Source organism: Phoca vitulina, unplaced genomic scaffold (assembly GCF_004348235.1).
Source record: "Phoca vitulina isolate PV1807 unplaced genomic scaffold, GSC_HSeal_1.0 scaffold73, whole genome shotgun sequence".
Taxonomy (NCBI): Eukaryota; Metazoa; Chordata; class Mammalia; order Carnivora; family Phocidae; genus Phoca; species Phoca vitulina.
This window is the reverse complement of record NW_022589776.1, coordinates 6,078,158-6,096,659: the sequence shown is the minus strand read 5'-3', so window position 1 is coordinate 6,096,659 and position 18,502 is coordinate 6,078,158. Positions and strand designations below refer to the sequence as shown.

Here is an 18,502-nt window from a genome sequence, read left to right as displayed (position 1 = left end):
AGAACATGAATCCAAAAACGGATCAATAAGAATCTTAGGATGGAAGCCATAGAACATTAAACATGCATAAGGCCTTTCTGAGTCTAGGTCCTGTGCACTGCACTGGTCTCATGCTCATGAAGCAGGTCCTGGTACTGGTTCAGGGGAAGAATGTTTTAACAGGCACAGATAACTGAAGTAAGTGGCAGTGGGGCTGGGAAACAGTTGGATGGATAAATTTGAAGAGAGGAGAAGAGAAGAAGATCTGGTAATTGAATATGGGAGGAAAGAAAATACTATGGTTCTGGGAACTGAAGAAATAGTACTACAAAGTTGGAAATTCAAGGGGAAAAACATAAGTGAATACAGTTTGGTGTAAGCTGAATTTACATTACTATGGGACATCAGAACTAAGTGTTAGTTGAATCCAGAGGACTATTTGGAAGAAGATTCTCCAACAAAACAACATCGCTAGGGGCACCTGGGTGGCTTAGTCAGTTAAGCGTCTGCCTTCGGCTCAGGTCATGATCCCAGGGCCCTGGGATTGAGCCCCACACTGGGCTTCCTGCTTCGCAGGGAGTCTGCCTCTCCCTCCGCCTGCTGCTCCCCCTGCTTGTGCTCTCTCTGATAAATAAATAAATAAATAAACAAAAAAACACATCGCTTCCTATTTCCTGATTTGTTGATCATTAATTTCATTACTATACAAAAAATCATGGAAAGGTCCTTTGAAGATCTCAGCTTTAACCCATTAAACGAGCCCACATCTAAAACATCATAAAAGACTCTAGAGGCAAAGGTGGACTATACACAAAATGAAAAAAGTCAAGCAGTTTATTTAATAGACATGAACTTATGGAAGAGATTATAAAGTATACTAGATAAGATACGAGTAACGAGATATAAAAATTTGCAAAAATTAAAAAATATTCATATGACTGCCATAATTTTTTTCTTTTATAACCAAATGTCATGCTTCCTATTTCGATATCCAGTAAAAATGTATGAAGCTATACTAGCTTCCCTATAGCAGGCAAAATTATGGTAGTTTGCATAAAAATGCAAATATGCAACGTATCACTAATGAGCACCTAAAAAGAACTTGTAGAAAAGCAGCAGCCAATATATAACGAAATGCATTTTGTTGTCCTTTTTCCTCACCAAAATAGATTTCATTTAACCCAATATTTCCAAAATATTGTCACTTCTACTTGTAATCAATATTAAGAAGTATTCAGATAACTGTCTATGCTTTTTTCTGAAGTTTTTTAACAGCTTTATTAAATTCACACACCACCAAACTCACTCTTTTAAAGTGCACACTTTAGTGGTGGTTGTCTATTCAGAGAGGTGTGTAACAGTCACCACAGTCTAATTCCAGAATATTTTCATCACTCCCCAAAGATATCCCATATGAATCAGCAGTCATTCTCTCCTTAACCCTTGGCAACCATTAATGTAGTTTCTCTCTCTATGGATTTGCCTATTTTGGACATTTCACATAAATAGATCCTATACTGTGTGGCCTGTTGTGTCTGGCTTCATCCACTTAGCATCATGTTTCCAAGGTTCTTCCATGTTGTAGTGTATGTCAGCACTTCACTCCTTTTTATGGGTGAACAATGGAGAGAGCACGTTTTGTATATCCATTCTTCTTCAGCTGATGGACATTGGGCTGTGTCCAATTTTTGGCTGTTACAGATAATGCTGCTAGGAACATTCATGTACAAGATTCTGTATAAACACATGTTTTCAATTTTCTTGTATATGTACCTAGAAGTAGAATTGCTAGGTCATATGGTAAGTCTGTGTTTAATCTTTTGAGGAATTGTCAAGCTGTTTACAAAGTGGCTGCACCATTTTAAATTCCCTTCAGCAATATAGGAGGGTTCTAATTTTTCCACATCCTTGTCAACACTTATTATGTTCTCTCTTTTTGATTATCGTCATCCTAGTATGTATGAAGTGGTATCTCACTGTGGTTTTGATCGGCATTTCCCTAATGGCAAATGATGTTGAGCACCTTTTCATGTGCATATTGGCCATTTGTACATCTTCTTTGAGGACATGTCTATTCAAATCCTTCTGGAACCTTTTCTTTTATAGCTACAACAGACTGACAAAAAATTTTGTAGTGACATTATAATCAAATAATAACCTGGGAATGAAGTTCTTTTAAAATGAAATTAGTACGTGCTTAATATAAAACATACATTTAAAAACCCAGTGGAATGGTCCTGGCTGTGGTTATAGAATTAATGGGCCTGACAGTAGGAAGGCCCTCAGTGTTATTATTTACAGCAATGCTCGTACCCTGCTGAGTACAGGTATAGCTGAGAAGTACAAAAATATCTTCTTGTACAGCGAACACCAGCAAAACTGAAAAGTTGGCAAGGTTTCATTGCCCTATCTCTGGCTTCTTAAGTTTGGTCAAAGAGGAAAGCATCTAATATCAGTTGTACTTAGAGGTTAACTACTTGTTATTTTAAGTGGGCATTAGCCCTTCAAAACATTTATTTCTAATTGTGAAATGAAAGGTGTTAAGCCTCCACTCCCCCATTAAAGCAGAAGAAAAATATCTTTGCTTTGAGGAAGAGGGGCTTATAGTATACTACCCATAAGAATGAGCTATAAGTGAGTTCATCTCATTCTCTCTCAAATAGCCCTCTTTCTTCTCCTGGGCAAGATACATTGGCATATTCACTAGTTAGCACTGCTGCAAACCTATTTTATGAATAACCATAGATTGAGGAGAGTTCCCATCATTTTTTCGATTCTTTCGAGTTGAGAATCTTGGCAATATTCCCTGCCATGCCTGTTACCTTTTCCCCTGGGTTTTTTGCTATCTCCTTTCTATCTCCCGTAAGGGGTCATATCTAACCTTATTCCTTTTGTCTCTGCTTCAAATTTTATATTTTCTAGGATATTATTAAAAAAATTAAAAATTAGGGACGCCTGGGTGGCTCAGTTGGTTAAGCAACTGCCTTCGGCTCAGGTCATGATCCCGGAGTCCTGGGATCGAGTCCCGCATCGGGCTCCCGGCTCAGCAGGGAGCCTGCTTCTCCCTCTGACCCTCTCCCCTCTCATGCTTTTTCTCTCTCTCTCTTGCTCTCTAATAAATAAATAAATAAAATCTTAAAATTAAAAATTATACCCCTTCTGATTATAGAATGATTTAAAGGTATAGTTAATATTCAATATCTACAGACTATAATTTTTCTGACATTCTTGTTTATTATATTATTTTTACCTCTGGTAGTATTATTTTGATAGACATATAATACGAATATATCCATATATTATATATTCATACATACATGAATATAAATACACTCTCTATTAAAAAGAGGTACCACTGCAGGGTGATCCACTTTGGATTTTAACTCCATACAGATGGTCAGCAAAGAGAAGAAAAGTTGGATATAGAATCTTTAAGTAGCAGAGAACAGAACTTTAAGCGTCCAGGAATGCAGCTGCAACGAGGAATACAAAAGTTGAAATGGTATTGCACCTTGCTGCTATGAATTCAAATTGATTATTTCACCCCTAAGACTGAGATTCTCAGGCTGGTCAGAGGTCACTGTGCCACAATAAAGTATTCTGTAAATTTAGACTTGTCACCTGAACTGATGGTGTCAAACACTTGGAAGGACAACTAATATACAATGCAGCATTTGTGAGCAATAACAGGGCACTGAAAAAATATCGCTTATTAGTTTCTTATGTCAGACCTGAAGGTACAAAAGAAAGTACTGATGTCTACCAGGAAGACATGGACTAAAATGTTCCTAATACATTAACCAATCATTTGGACAGTTTCTCAACCCTGGGTACATGTTAGAATCACCTGCGAAGATTTCAAAAAATACAAAATACAGGGTTCTAGTCCAGAGATTTTGGCTTAACTAGTTTGAGGTGGAGCCCAGGCATCAGTTTTTTTCGTTTGTTTGTTGGTTGGTTTTGGAGATGTTCCTTAGGTGCTATTTAGGTAAAGCCAGAGTTGAAAACCACTGGTTTTGACAACGAACACTATTTGACCTTTATCAAGTGGGTATGAAGCTTCATCTCTTTAACTTGGAAAAACAAAAATCTTATTGAAGATCTTATTGATCTTACTGAGGATTCTATTCAAGACAGAGAACAATACCAACTGAGCCTCACATCTCAATACTTAAGAAAGAATGTAACATTTCTTTTTACATAAGAATTTAACTTAGTCTATATTTATTCTTCCAAAGCTTTGCTTTTTCTAAAAACTAGGCAAAGTTTTCATCTGTTGACAGTCTTCTGTATCTACTCTACCTTATCGAGAATGCTCAGGTGTCACTGTGACAGGAACAAGAAGGGTTACAAAGGAACAGTCAGCTACTGCCTTAGTTCAACTATGCTTTCTGGTTGTCTTGGCATATATTTTAGTGCCTGAATTCTTTCAGAGCCAAGCTCAAAGCTAATACAAACGAAGCAGCTGCAACTGCATTGTGTTACATTTACATGGAAGGCCAACTCAGACCATTGTGTTATGGAAATGAGAACACTAAGCCAAGCACCTGGCCCGGAACACAAGCAGCTTTCTTTTAGCCAAAGCTAAATTGATGGCACCGTCTAAGGAGAAGCGATATAAAAATCATAAATATCAATAGTCACTTTATAAATAGAACATTAAAGAAAGAAGCCTGTTCCAAAAACTCAGGCAATGTGAAACAAATATATACAATTACAAGGCGTGATCATTTTCCCTTTCTGAATTAAATTTAAGTACCTGGATAACTTTCATTAGTTTACTCATTTCTTCCTAATCACCCCTGTAATATCAAACGAATGTAGTTTTAACATGTATAAGACATACAATGGATGTTTTACTTAAAGGAAAACACAAATATGACAAATGTAAAGTCTAGCAAGGTGCTAAAGAAAAAAAGTGAAAAATAGCATCTTTAAGAGGGGAAAAACTATTCAAATGACAAAGGGTTCTTGCAGAAGCTAATAGTCAAGACTCAGATCTGCAAAAACATTGTGAGCTTATACATATGTATGGCATCTAAAGGGCTCAAAGAAATATCCACAGAAACAAACCATTAAATAAAGAATTCTATGTAGTTTCACTTCCCAATGTAAGTAGACACAGTATACACTATATACATAAAATACCATAGCCCTGAATTCCAAATATATATTAAAGTCTCTCTTGGTTGAAGAAAAAATGTAACTATTCTGCATAGGTGTACTCATTTACTCCAAATGATCGCTTAGTGATTATTAAATGGTTTAGTAATCCATTCGACTGAGATATCATCAGTAATACTAAGAGAGTAAATGTGAGATACTCACTTGATGCTCGTCATTCAATAATTCACGCATATCTTATCCATTAAACAATTATTTGCCCAGGGCTTACTGTGTGCAAAGTACTGTTAGGCATTGAGGCAGCCACAAAGATGAGAGGAGATATTTATTGTCTAATGAGGGACACAATCCACAAACAAACAATTGCAACTGGAATTAAGGTAAAGAAATACGGAATGAAAAGAAGAAACAGAAAAACTACCCTGCAGATCTCTGCTTTTCCTTATGGCTATGATTAGATAAAAGTACAAATACACTGAAACATTCCTAAAAACAAAGACCTTGCCTTACCTATGCATTCAGTGGCCACATGAGTCCCCTCTTATGTCTATTTTTACTTTTTAAATTTATTGACTCTGCTGTCTACCACTGCTGTAAAGATGGCTTAGACTAAGTAAGAAATATACATGAATACACTGTTGTACTGGTTATCCATTTTAAGTTTTTAAAAACACACATTTTGGGAGATGAGAAAGATATACCAAGGTTTTGGGCTTCCCTGCTTTGGGTTCACCGCTATAGTTATTCCTTGTCTCCTTCCTGTCACACCAGCAGCACTCAGCAGGGTATAAGCGACTCCTACCCACCTGTTTCTCCTGGATCTCAAGCTAACCACTACTCTAGAACTACCAGCAGGCTCAGCTGATAGCCTGGGGTGGGTGCTGGGCTGGGCCCTCTATTGAATGGCCGGCAGTCCCTGACCTATCACCCTGAGCTGCGACATTGACAGTAAGAGGGAAAGAGTCACTTGGGGAAAAGTTAAGTAATTTACCAGTACTTCCACAGTATTTATACAAATGGAGGTGGGAAGAAGAAGGCCCTTTTGGAGAGTCCAAGACTAGCTCCTTTTTGGTTTAGCTTTTGAGCCAAGATAAATATTTCAAAAAACAAATCCCTAATGCTTGCCAAATTTAGTTAAGCTTGACAAACAGTCACAGTCTTGCCCCAACCTACCTCCCCATCCTTCTCTCTTGCCATTTTTGCCTACATGCTTCTTGGCTCGTGCCTCACTGAACCCTTTCTATGTTCCCTGGACGCCTCAGTCACTTTATGAAGTGTGTCTTTCTAAAATGCTATTGCCTCAGCCTGGAATACTCGTCTTCCTGTCAATTATTTTCATTCAGCCTTTGAAACAGCCCAAATACTGGCTCCCCAGCAAAGCCTTAGCTTACACAATGCGTTGTTAAAAATCTGTGTCACCACGCTTATCCACCTCCTTATGAATCTGGTCATTTTTCTGTCTCTTGCTACTAGACTAGAAATGCTCTGGGAGTGGAAAATTCTGTTGTGTTCATTTCTGTTTACCCAGGACCTGGTGCCAAGAAAGTTTCGATAATTGGTGAATCACTAATACTCTGCCCAGAGTAAGCACTCAGTAAGTGTGTCACTGTCAATAATTTCAGGCAAGGCCTGCTAAAAACTATTCATCTGCTCTTCAGTATTTGCCTGAAAATGGAGCTGGGAAGAACAGGCCCTTTGGAGAGTCCACCAGGTAAGTAGTGAACCTGCTGTTCACCACAGTAAAGACACCTGAATCCTAGAACCACAAGAACTTATGCTTAAATCTCACTTCCGCTCCTTCAGAAAGTTAACATGGATCACTTCCATGGAAACAATCATGTTAATAACATGAGCTACTGTATAATTAACTTAGTTAAGTATCTCAAAGTTTGGTTCCTTTTTGTAGTGCTTTCCCATATTCAGAGACTCTGTTGTGATATTAACTACAAAAATATTTTGTGTTGACCTGAAAACTAGACATAATTCTTATTGGCATTACATTTAAGTAAGTCACATTAGCTAGTGGTATTATATAGAAATTTAAAACATACAGTGGACTTCCACAGACATCCAAGTACTGCAGTGCCTCATCTAGTCAGCATATTCTGGTTTCTTTTTAAAAGAATATAAATTATTTATCCAGCATTATCATGGAATAAGGTATTTCACAAACCAGATTTTTCTGGATAACAAGTTTTATAAGCATCGCATATCTTCTAGATTTAAAATACTCTCAATGGATATGTATCACACAATACTACACAATTATACTTAAAAAAAAAAAAAAGCCCAGCACAAGAAATATAATTTCACTTTCTTTTAATGATTCAGGATCATTATTATCAATGTCAATTACTGCACTATGCACCATCCATCCTGTAATACAATGGTACTCTTAAGGACTACTAATAAATATTGGGCTATCTGCCTTTATCCTAAGTGGATTCGGATTGTTTTTATGACTCCTTGCTTCTCATTTTCTCTGCCTCCTCCCTTAACTCACTGTCATCTTTTGAAAAATTACAACAGGGTGTTCTGATAGTTATTTTTCAACTAATTGTCTAGATAAGGACTGGTTAAATTCTACTAGAGAGCTAAGTGCATGGGCTTAGTGACTGTAGTTTGCCAGTCAGAGGTCCCTCTTTCCTTCAATATTTCTAAACGCATGAGGTGGCTGAGATTGTCAGAAGAATAACAACTGAGTAAATGGTTTGTAAGTAGTGCCAGCGGTCATATATATGCATCATTGGTTTATTACTTTTACTCAAGAATAATTAGCTTTATTATTAAGGTAAACCTTAAATTAGCTATCACTGTTTAAATATAAATGAAAATTGTTGTTCTTAATTAATTTAAATTTAAAAAGCCCAGTCATGAACTTCAGATTCAATATAAGTACTTGAATGTTCTTTATTATAGAGGGATATCTTTCTTCAGTTATTGACTTTTAAAAAAATTTAAATTTATTCTAGCATGATGGTATCAATATTTCAAATTCTAACTCAATCCTTTTCACCACTTTGTATGTATAGTCAGTTTCACTATATTTGATTTCTGTTCCATCAGGAAAACAAGAAGGGGAGGGAAGAGGGAAAAAAAAATGTATTTTTCATTCATTAAAAAATAAAACAAAAACCCAAACATTTAAGTGGGAAGCCATGTCTATGGAACAGAGAAATTCAGTAAAAGGGATGAAATCTGTTATTTTATAATTCCTGTCATAATTTGGTTAGAATATTAATCCAGTCTTGCTTCTGATCTTTAAAAACGAGAGAACTGGTAAACATTTGAAAGGTGTCACAGTAACAGATATCCACGAACTCTACAAGGCACTGAGATACAATAAGGGCAAATCTTGCTCCTCAGGGTTAATCCAAAATAAAACATTCATTTTGGTTAGCTTACAAATCAATGCCAGCTTATATATCTCAAAATATTAGTTCAAATTAAAAAGTCATCCCAACTAAAAAAAAAAAAAAGAAGTATTGGAATATATAAAGAATACAACATATTAACATAACAGAATTAAAAGAAAAGAATTTTTTTTCCCAATAGAAAAGTCTACTTCTATTCTATAGTGATTTCCATTGTACCTACAATAATGACCAACTTCATGGCAGTAATTTTTTTCAAGTTTAAAAACAATAAATTTTAATAAAATGATATAATTAGTCTATTTCTTATTCAATAAACAAAGAAAATGGGTGGATTAAAATCTGGGTTACTCAGAGTTATATCAAAAAGGTCCCGGACTGCAACTGGTGGTCAGCTGACCTGATCACTTATAGCCTTCCAAACTCAGCATTCAGGATTTAATACTGATTCTTAGTACTGCCTCGTCAGTTTAAGGAATATTTTAAACTGGGTTATTTCTTCCAGGGCATTTCTTAAGCACTTAGACGGTCATCTACAAGATGGCTTAAGGAAAGCACAGGCCAAGGTCTCAGGATTAGAACTCACAATTGTCTAATTCTCTGATAGTCTGTTCTGCAACTTTAGGAGTCCCATCATTCACTGTTTATGCTCCCGCTCAAGAAAAATAACACAAAAAACAAAAAACTCCTTCCATTTGTTAAAAAAAAAAAAAATCCATCTTTATGGAACCGTGACAGGTTTTCGCCCGTAACTTGATAAAAGGGCATCCTGCAAAGATTTGCACTCTATAGATCAGAGGACTTTGAATTTAACATATTTTGTTATACATTTTAGAAATTTCCCACAAGTATAAATAATTATTCCCTAAAATCTAATAAACCTCCTGCTGAAAGTAGTGGATGTTAACCACAGTTAATCTATGTAAGTTGATAACTCTGTCCTTAAACTTCAGTATTCTAAGGAAATTCTTGAGCAAAATGTTTTGATTCCCTAGTAACTGTCTCTAACTCTAAGGAGAAAGGAGAGAAAAGTAAAATATCTTTTAGAGAAGAGGAGCACTTACTGGTACTTTGAAGGGTGAGGTATTTACAGTGTCCATGGAGTTGGGTTTCTCTGATGTACTGGTCCCTGAGATGCTCCGTCTGCGGGGGGACCTTTCTGCCGGCACCTCTGGAAAAGAAGAAATAAATGCCATGAAGAAAACAAACTTGAGGATCTTTGACTACATTGTAAAATTAGTGGGATTTTCTTCCCTCACAAAAAAATCAGTTTGCTTTAAAGGTACATTACATTCTATCTCCACATGATTTATCTATCTCTGTGGTATTTGAACTATTGAGGCACTAGGGAGACCTGGTCATGCTTAAGAAATCTGCTTTAGCATGACAGGTTATAATTATATCTGTGCACATGTAAAAAGTAATTTTTTCTGAGCTATGTTTAATATCTATAAATTCATTTACTATTTCTATCTCACAGCGTATGAATCTACTTCTCTATATGTCAGCAATATAGGAGTTAATAGAATCCAAAGAAATTTTTGATATTCTTGTTAACAAAATACAGTCTGGTGTTGCATATGATTTGATGGTGTCTGCACAAAGGTCAAAGTTCAGTTCTGTGCAGATAAGATGATTCACCAGACTGCAGCCAAAGGGCCACGAGACAACTGAAAGCTACTGCTAGGATAAAATAACATATATGCCTATGCAGATATAAAAATAGATCAGCTTCTCCTTGTGCTGGCAAGATGACCTTACTAAAATCTTACTCTGGAATCCTAAATCTGTTCAAACTGACCTAACAAGCTTCGGATTTTGCAGATGAGGTGATATTTTCTCATTTAATTACTATACACTATATTAAGGTTACATTTAAACAATTTTTTTCAGAGAGTGATATAAATATATGCATATATATATGCACATACACACGCACACACAGATGATAGATATATACATATTATACCTTTATCACAACTGCTTCCCATCTCCACTTCAACTGACAGACATATAGGAATCCAGCTTCTCAGATAACATTAGATAATCTCAACATGGACAAGGAAAAAAAACACATCCTAAAAAAAGTACTCTGTATTATCTTCCAGATCTTAAAAAATAAGCCGGAGACTGACATTTTGATTCCTGCTGTTCTCCCTTTAAAAGACAGATGCAGTTTAAACTTCCATTTCTGGCCTCCTGGCCCCTGGGATCCGTGCTACTTCCACTTAAGAGAAAGCGTTTTTTCTCTCGCTCCCTCCCTGTGTCTTGCTCTTCCCCTCCCTCTCTACAGCTTGCAGAGAGCAAGTGAGAAAGAAACACACAGGACTGCAGCTATTCAATCAATCGTTCCGAATGCACATCCTCATTAGTTACTTTCAGGCTATTAGCAGACGCCCAACCACTGCCTCCCCTCAGTTACAGAAAATTTCACTGTATTACACTAATCTGCAGCAAGAAAAAACATTTACTGAAATTTATATTCAGCTAGTGCCAAAAGGACACCATTTTACACAGACCTAGTAATGCACACAAATCAATCCCTCCCATGAAAATCCAGTTGAAGTGCTTACCCTATTACTATCTTTGCATGATGGACACTGATTTCCTTTCCATGACTAAACATATCTTCTGTGTGACATCTTGACCCGTAAGACATAAGCCAAATTGCAACATTCCTAATGACTGAGAGGTTGCCAACATAGCGTCTTATCTGCCTGCAGTACAAGAAAGTCCCATGCTATCACTGTTTTAAAATTACAACCAATAACTGTAAGTCTCTCAACTTCTCTGTCACCATCAGTGGTTAAATGAGCCTTAATGTACAAAGTCATTTTCAGAATTAGACACACACGATTTCTAAAAAATGGCAGTATAATTAGCTAAAATTCACGGCAATGGCACACAAAGCACCAAATTTAAACAAATCAGTTTTGAAAGCACACGGAACAAGACCTTCAGACTTTAGGAACGTGACTTTAAAGAGTGATTATCCAAGTTAGGCATTTCTACTGTATGGGGGGCAGGCTGGTGGGGAGAGAGGCTGGTGAAGATAAAAGAAAATTTCATCCTTCCTCTGATAATGACCTATAATTAGAAGATACATGAGATTGAATATTACAGTATAACATATTTTAATATCTTAATAATTGATGGAGAAACCAAACTGGAGAAAATAAGTTCCATTAGCAAGAATAAAATGATCCGGTAAACAGTTTTCCTTAATTTGCAATGTTCTGGATAAGGTAAAAAATGAAACCTTATTTCCTCATTTTCTTTCAAATATCTAATTTTAGTTTTCAGGCATCTGAAATCACTAAATAAATATATTTCCAGGCTTTTAACAATGTGAAATTATACTGGCTAAAATGAGCAGCTACATTTTAAACTCTACAAATATGTTATTTGTTGTACTTCTCTTTCTCTTTTAGGTTCTCTTTCTGCATCATGAAAAAAATCACAACTCTGGCATAGCTTAAAGAATATCACTGGGTTCAAAAAGGAGAAATTAAATTTTTCTTGAAGTTTGAACAACTGCCACTAAGAGGGCAAAGAGGAAATAAGCTAAATCAACTACTGATGAGAGGTCTACACTTCCTTTCTCAGCCCCCACAACAATGCAACTTATCTGATGATGCACACAAGGCCCTTGAATACCCAAGTTCTTTCGTTTTCAGAAAATTCAGAACTATTTCAAAGCTGAGAAAAGAATATATACCCCAAGCACCAATGGCCACATAGAACCAGGTAGCAGCATCAGCAAGAACCGAATTAACAGCACGCTGGATTAGTCACAGGCAAGCCTGCTTATTAAACTGGTCCAGGTACCTTTAACTTTAAATCTCCAAGCAGAAAGGAAAGCTGCTACTATGCTCTTAAAGCCACATTTCTGCTGAGTTGGAAGGAAAATCTATACTGGTTCCAGTAGACCAAAATTAGACAGCTCTCTCCCCTGGCCCCACTCATGCTACATATACCACATTATTTTCACTCGCTGTAAAAATTATTGTTCCTTTCATAGTCATAATACTTAATCACAGTCATTTTTAAATAGGCTCACTCTCTAAGACTGAGACAGAGACTTACAATATTGTTTCAGTAAAGGTCTGAAACTGTTTTGTTCACTTTCTCATCCTCTAAAAATATTTTTCACCTTCAGACTGAAAGGTAAAAAAAAAAAAAGTTATAAAATATAAAAGCCTGGTTAAGTTTTAAATTTATTTCTTTATTTCCTTTGCCACTGGGTATGAACCAAGGTAAGGTGACCACTTCTCTTGATGAGAGATAACCTGCAATACAGCTCCATATGGAACATGCATTGAACAAAGAGAATGTGTGGGTGCTTTTCTTAGCAGCTCTACCAACTATCTGTGTGATCCTGTGTAAGCCATCTCACCTTTTCTGCTCTGGTCTTCATTAATAACCTGGGTTATTCAGACCAACCAGAGATGAAGACAAGATGAATGAGTCTATATGCTTTGGTGCAAAATTAGCTTTTTCGAAGAAAGGGGCTCTCTAAATCCAAAGTCTGGTATCATAACAACATTTATTCTACGTAATACCTATCTTCCTCTCTGTTGATGTGCCTTCTTTGGAAAGTGTGGCAAAGAAATTGACAGCTGGAGGATTATAGGGGTAAAGGCACTTTTGGTGGAGGATGTGCTTGTTCAACAGACAGAAGTCAACCTCTGCCTTTAGAGCCTAATAGTTGTGTTGTTCATGGCCTTAATTCACTTATCAGGTAGCAACTCTCAAAAAGTATTTCAAGGAGGACAAAAAAGTAGGACAGTGTAAGGGAGATGAAGAGGTGTAGTAATTTCATTACAATAATTATAGTGAATGGGTAGATGTGTTGAGAAGAGGAGATGTGGAAGTCATCCTTCTAGGTTTATTAGGGAAGAACACTACAGGCAGAGGGAAGCCAATACGAAACTTCTACGGTAAAGTGCAGCACGGAGGCCAGTGTGACTGGTGTTGGTAGGGACAAAGAGTAGCAGAAAGCCTGAGACTGGGGCAGGTGTGCTCGGGCCATGTAGGCTCTATAGGCCTATGTGTAAAGACCTGAGCTTTCTACTCTGAAGTGAAAAATCACCTGGTCAAACATATTTCACCAAAAGGTACAAATCACATAGAAACCTTATGGAGATATATTTACTGGCACTTTCTTAATTATTTTCTTTTCAGGACTTTGAAAAGTGACTGACTGAAATAATTCTGGAATATTATTATGTTTGGAAAGACAGTAAAGGTTAATACTTTTATCATATTGACTGAGGGTTAGGTTCCAAAAGCCTCTGAAAATATCTTAAATGAGAAAGGTATCTGTTATCATTATGCCCAAATATTGATAAGCATCAACTGCATTTATTTTGGTTCAATCACATTGAACCAAAGTTCGTATACCATCATGTCATATATGCATATACTAACCTAAATAACAGGGCTCAGATGTCATGAATTCTGATAGTCTGCCACTCTTGGGATGAGTTACCATCGTTAAGAAATGATTCAAAATACTTTCTCTAAAGAGAAAAAGAGGTACTATAAAAGTTATTTAAGCACCTCTTTGAGGCAGAAGTATTTTTATGATAATTTGAGCTAATACTGAGTGTTTGTTTTGTGCTAAGTGCTGGATCTGGAATCTATCTTTCTTCGTCCTTGGGGCAGCCCCTGAGATAGTAACAGTTATTACTCTCTTGGATGAGCATATCGGGGCCAAATTTAAAAGAAGAAAATAATACTTACCAATGTGAAAGTAATTTCAGAAAATTCAACATAAAAGATGAACAAAATGCAGAAAGACATTTATAAAGTTTTAATTTGGTGGACAATGATGTAAGAAACCAAAATAGCCTTCTTACAGCAAAATTCTCTAGTTAATGACAGATCAGAAAACCATTACATGCTCCTGGGTGCAGTCAATGTGGCATATATAGTATGCCTCAATACTTCCCATGAATGGCAGCCCAAGCCAATTCCTAGTAATTTTGTGTACAGAATTATAAAACATGAATGAATGTGAATGCTCTGCCAATTATAATTATTCACAGACCCCTTTAATATTTTTGGTATTATATTTAGGAAACAAGTGTTCTAGTATTATTCTCAAAAGGGGAATTCTTCAGCTCACTTCAAAAACCTTTTTAAAAATCAATAACATTCCAACAAAGCATGACAGAAAATTGAATACACACCAAACTGTGTTCATGCACCCATTCATGTCACTGAAATTTCAGGGTGCTGCTGTGAATGAGCCCACTTCACTATCATCTATTTGCCTTTATATTGTGCAAATGATGACAATAAATAAGACAGGATATGTCACTGGCTCAAGTTATTAATGAATAAAATAAACAAATAACGTTATTTCTTTATGCTATGAATTCTAAATTAGGAGGATTCTTTTTCCACAGGAACAGAGAAGATGTTTAAGGAACAGAATGGGAAGGAAGAAGTAGTATTGGGCAATGGGTTTGTATGGATTCAGTAAAGGACCTCAAAAACAAATGGCAAAAGGTGAAAGAGAAAAGGCTTCACGTAAACGGGATTGCATGTTTTGCTGATGGACTCCTAAAGGTAATGAGACCTTAAAGATTTGGGCAGAGAGCAATTTTGTAAAGGAAAAGTGACAAGAACAAAGAGAAGAAAATTACAGACTGCATTTACAGAGCTGCCAACACCATAGCACCTGGGCGTTTTATAGACTTCATCCACCTGCTTTTCAGTAGGACATTTTCTGCTGTATCCCATTTTTACAGCTTTAAAGCGTATGTACTGACAGTCACTACCATTCAGCTGCTCTAAAATACAAATCCCCAGAGCCACTTTAATCCATCCAATCTGTATCACTTAGACTGCAGGACCTCACTCAAACAAGCAGATCTTTCAAGTTTGCATGCCCTCAACACTTACTTCAATCTGAACAAATTGGTGATAAATACACAAATGTGGTGACTTCTCAGTAAGTAAAGCCATTCAGTCTCCCCACCTTTTCTTTACTTCAGCAAATTTATTCTTTATTTTATTATTTTAAAATTTTCTTATTAATATAATAGGAGGAAGGATTTCTCTCTGGTCAAGGAGTCTGGACACCCACAAGTATTCTATTTCTTCACATGATGATATTGGATGGGATAGTGGAGAATACTTTTAGTGCAAGTAACAGTCTCAACCAGAAAGGCTAAGAAAACAGCGCAGGGATGTTTACATGGTAGCTTAAGTTTCAAATACAAAGTGTATCTCTGGTTCTTAGTGATAACCAACAGGGATCTTAATAATTATAATTATGATAAAAACATAATAAGGATACCTGCAACACCAAACTATCATTTATGATCCCTTATCACATGCTAACTGTTTTATTTGAGTTATCTCTTCCATTGTCACAACAATTCTCTGGAATTGTTAGTGGGACTATCACCACCATTTACAGATAAGGAAAAAAAAAGAGGTTCTATTACTCTGCCCATGTTTGCACAGCTGGTCAAGGGCAGAATCAGGATTGGAACTCACGCAGTCTGGATCTAGAGTCGGTACTTTTTAATTACCATGCATGCTATCTTGTTCTCCCAGTCTTTTATATAATGGGCTGTAACGGAGAAGAAATAAGATAATCATGGAAACTCCAATTTTCCTCTTCCTAAAAATAACTCAAAGAACTTTAACAATATGCACACGATTCTTCATATTTTAAAGATAATTAAATCACTTAGCATTATATTATTGTGCTGAGCACCGAGTAATGTATAGAATCGCTGAAACTAATATGACACTGTATGTTAATTATCCTTCAATTTTAAAAAAGTGTGTTATCACATTGCATTCCACTTAACCAGTGATTTGCCAGCCTGGCTGTGAATTCAAATCAGCTGTGGAGCTTTTAATCAAACATAGATGCCCAACTCAGACCCACTGAATCACAACCTTTGGGGAAAGGGAGGGTATAGCATAGGCATAAACATTAAAAAAAACTTTTTTTTTAAACTTGGCTCCAGGGGTGCCTGGGTGGCTCAGTTAGTTTAGCATCTGACTCTTGATTTTGGCTCAGGTCAAAATCTGATCTCAGGGTGGTGGAACTGGGCCTCATGTCTGGCTCCATGCTTAACGCAGAGTCTGAGGTTCTCTCTCTCCCTCTGCCCCTCGCCCCGCTCACACTCTTTCATAAATAAATAAATAAATAATAAATAAATAAATAAATAATAAATAAATAAATAAATAAATAAATAACATCTTAAAGAAATAAATAAATAAACTAGGCTCCACGCCCAATGTGGGGCTTCAACTCACGACTCCGGGATCAAGAGTTGGATGATCTACCGACTGAGACAGCCAGGTGCCCCTGCATTTCTTTTTTTTTAATTGAGGTGTAACTGACATATACAATGATACTGGTTTCAGATGTACAACATAATAATTCAATACTCATATACATTGCGAAATGATCAATAACTCTAGTTACCATCAGCCACCATATATGTACAAATTTTTTAAAAAGACAGAATTAAATCATACTCTTTGAGGGATAATTTATTGCAAAAAAAAAAAAAGCCATCAAAGAAAACTCTCAATCCTGCAACACTGATGCTAATAACAATATTCTAGTTAAGAAACAAAGAGAAGTAAGGAAATGGGCTAAGGAGAGAGAAAGGTGTCTTAATGCAATGGTGAAAAAATTTGAACAAAACAGGAAGCGACTTATAAAAAATATCTACTACTGATTCCTTCAATTAAAAAACCCTCCAAAAAATAACCCACCCTTAGGTGTAGGGATGAATAGATGGAGCACAAAGGATCTTTAGGGCAGTGAAAAAACTCTGTATGATACTGTAATGATGGATGCATGTCATTATACAGTTGTCCAAACCCAAAGGATGTACAATATCAAAAATGAACCCTAATGTAAACTATGGACTTGAGGTGATTATAATGTGTCAGTGCAGATTCATCAACTGTAACAAATGTAATATTCTGGTGGAGGATATTGGTAATGGGGGAGGCTGTGCATATGTGGGGATAAGGGTATATGGGAAGTCTTTCTACCTTCCTCTTAATTTTCTTGTGAACCTAAAACTGCTCTAAAAAAATAAAGAATTAAATAAAATAAAACCCTGTCTTTCTATCCTCCTAGAGCAATCCTGAGTACACCTAAGTGGAGAGGTAACTACTTAGGCTAATTCTATGAGACAAAAGTAGATAAACAGCATTAAAGGCTCAGGTTTTACAAAGAATAATCTTTAAATAAGAAAACATTGTTCAGCAAAAAATGACATTTTTGAGCATTTCAACCCAGTTAGTTGTAAGACTTTCTTCATTTCACAGCTTCATTTTGGTGAGTAAGATTTTATGTTCAACTCTGGAAGGCACTATGTTTTCTAACTTTACAGAGATGTAAGAACTTTAAACTTTTCTATAACCAACTTAACATGTTCTCATTATTAGTATGTTTCATATATAATTGTAGGGATAATCTTTGATTTACTCATACCATGATTTCAGTATTCATCTTTAAAAATTAAAAAAAAAAAAAAAGATTTGGTCCTTGATTATGCCAGGGTCTCTTAAGACTAGTTCGTGGAAAAGAAACAAAACAGAGGATCATAGGGTAAGGGAGGGAAAAATAAAATAAGATAAAATCAGAGAGGGAGACAAACCGTAAGAGACTCTTAACTATAGGAAACAAACTGAGGGTTGCAGAAGGGGAGTGTGGGGGGGATGGGGTAACTGGGTGATGGGCATTAAGGAGGGCACGTGATGTAATGAGCACTGGGTATTATATGCAACTATGAATCACTGAACTCTACCTCTGAAACTAATAATATGCTATATGTTAATTAACTGAATTTAAATAAAATTAAAATTTTAAAAAGGACTAGTTTGGGTTTTATTCCAAAACAGACATTAATAGAAAGTACTTAAAAGTACTGAAGTATTGAAAACACAAATATTTGGCCTCTAATATAAAGATGAGAACTTAATCATGTACTGAGGGTCAAATATACATATAGCACTGTACAAAAACAAAAAAT

General features: G+C 36.1%; 1 protein-coding gene across 9 annotated transcripts in view; it reads right to left on the bottom strand.

The window, feature by feature from the left end:
* Positions 1–18,502, bottom strand: part of RASAL2 (RAS protein activator like 2) — a 360,239-nt gene that overhangs the window by 75,539 nt on the left and 266,198 nt on the right. For 8 of the 9 annotated variants that reach the window (XM_032393403.1, XM_032393402.1, XM_032393404.1 and 5 more), the window contains one exon: positions 9,542–9,648. In XM_032393403.1, the coding sequence (XP_032249294.1) occupies positions 9,542–9,648 (107 nt within the window). Of the gene's footprint in view, positions 1–9,541; positions 9,649–10,446; positions 10,526–11,050; positions 11,619–18,502 lie in introns of those variants that run through there. The other variant, XM_032393407.1, reaches the window with a different exon arrangement.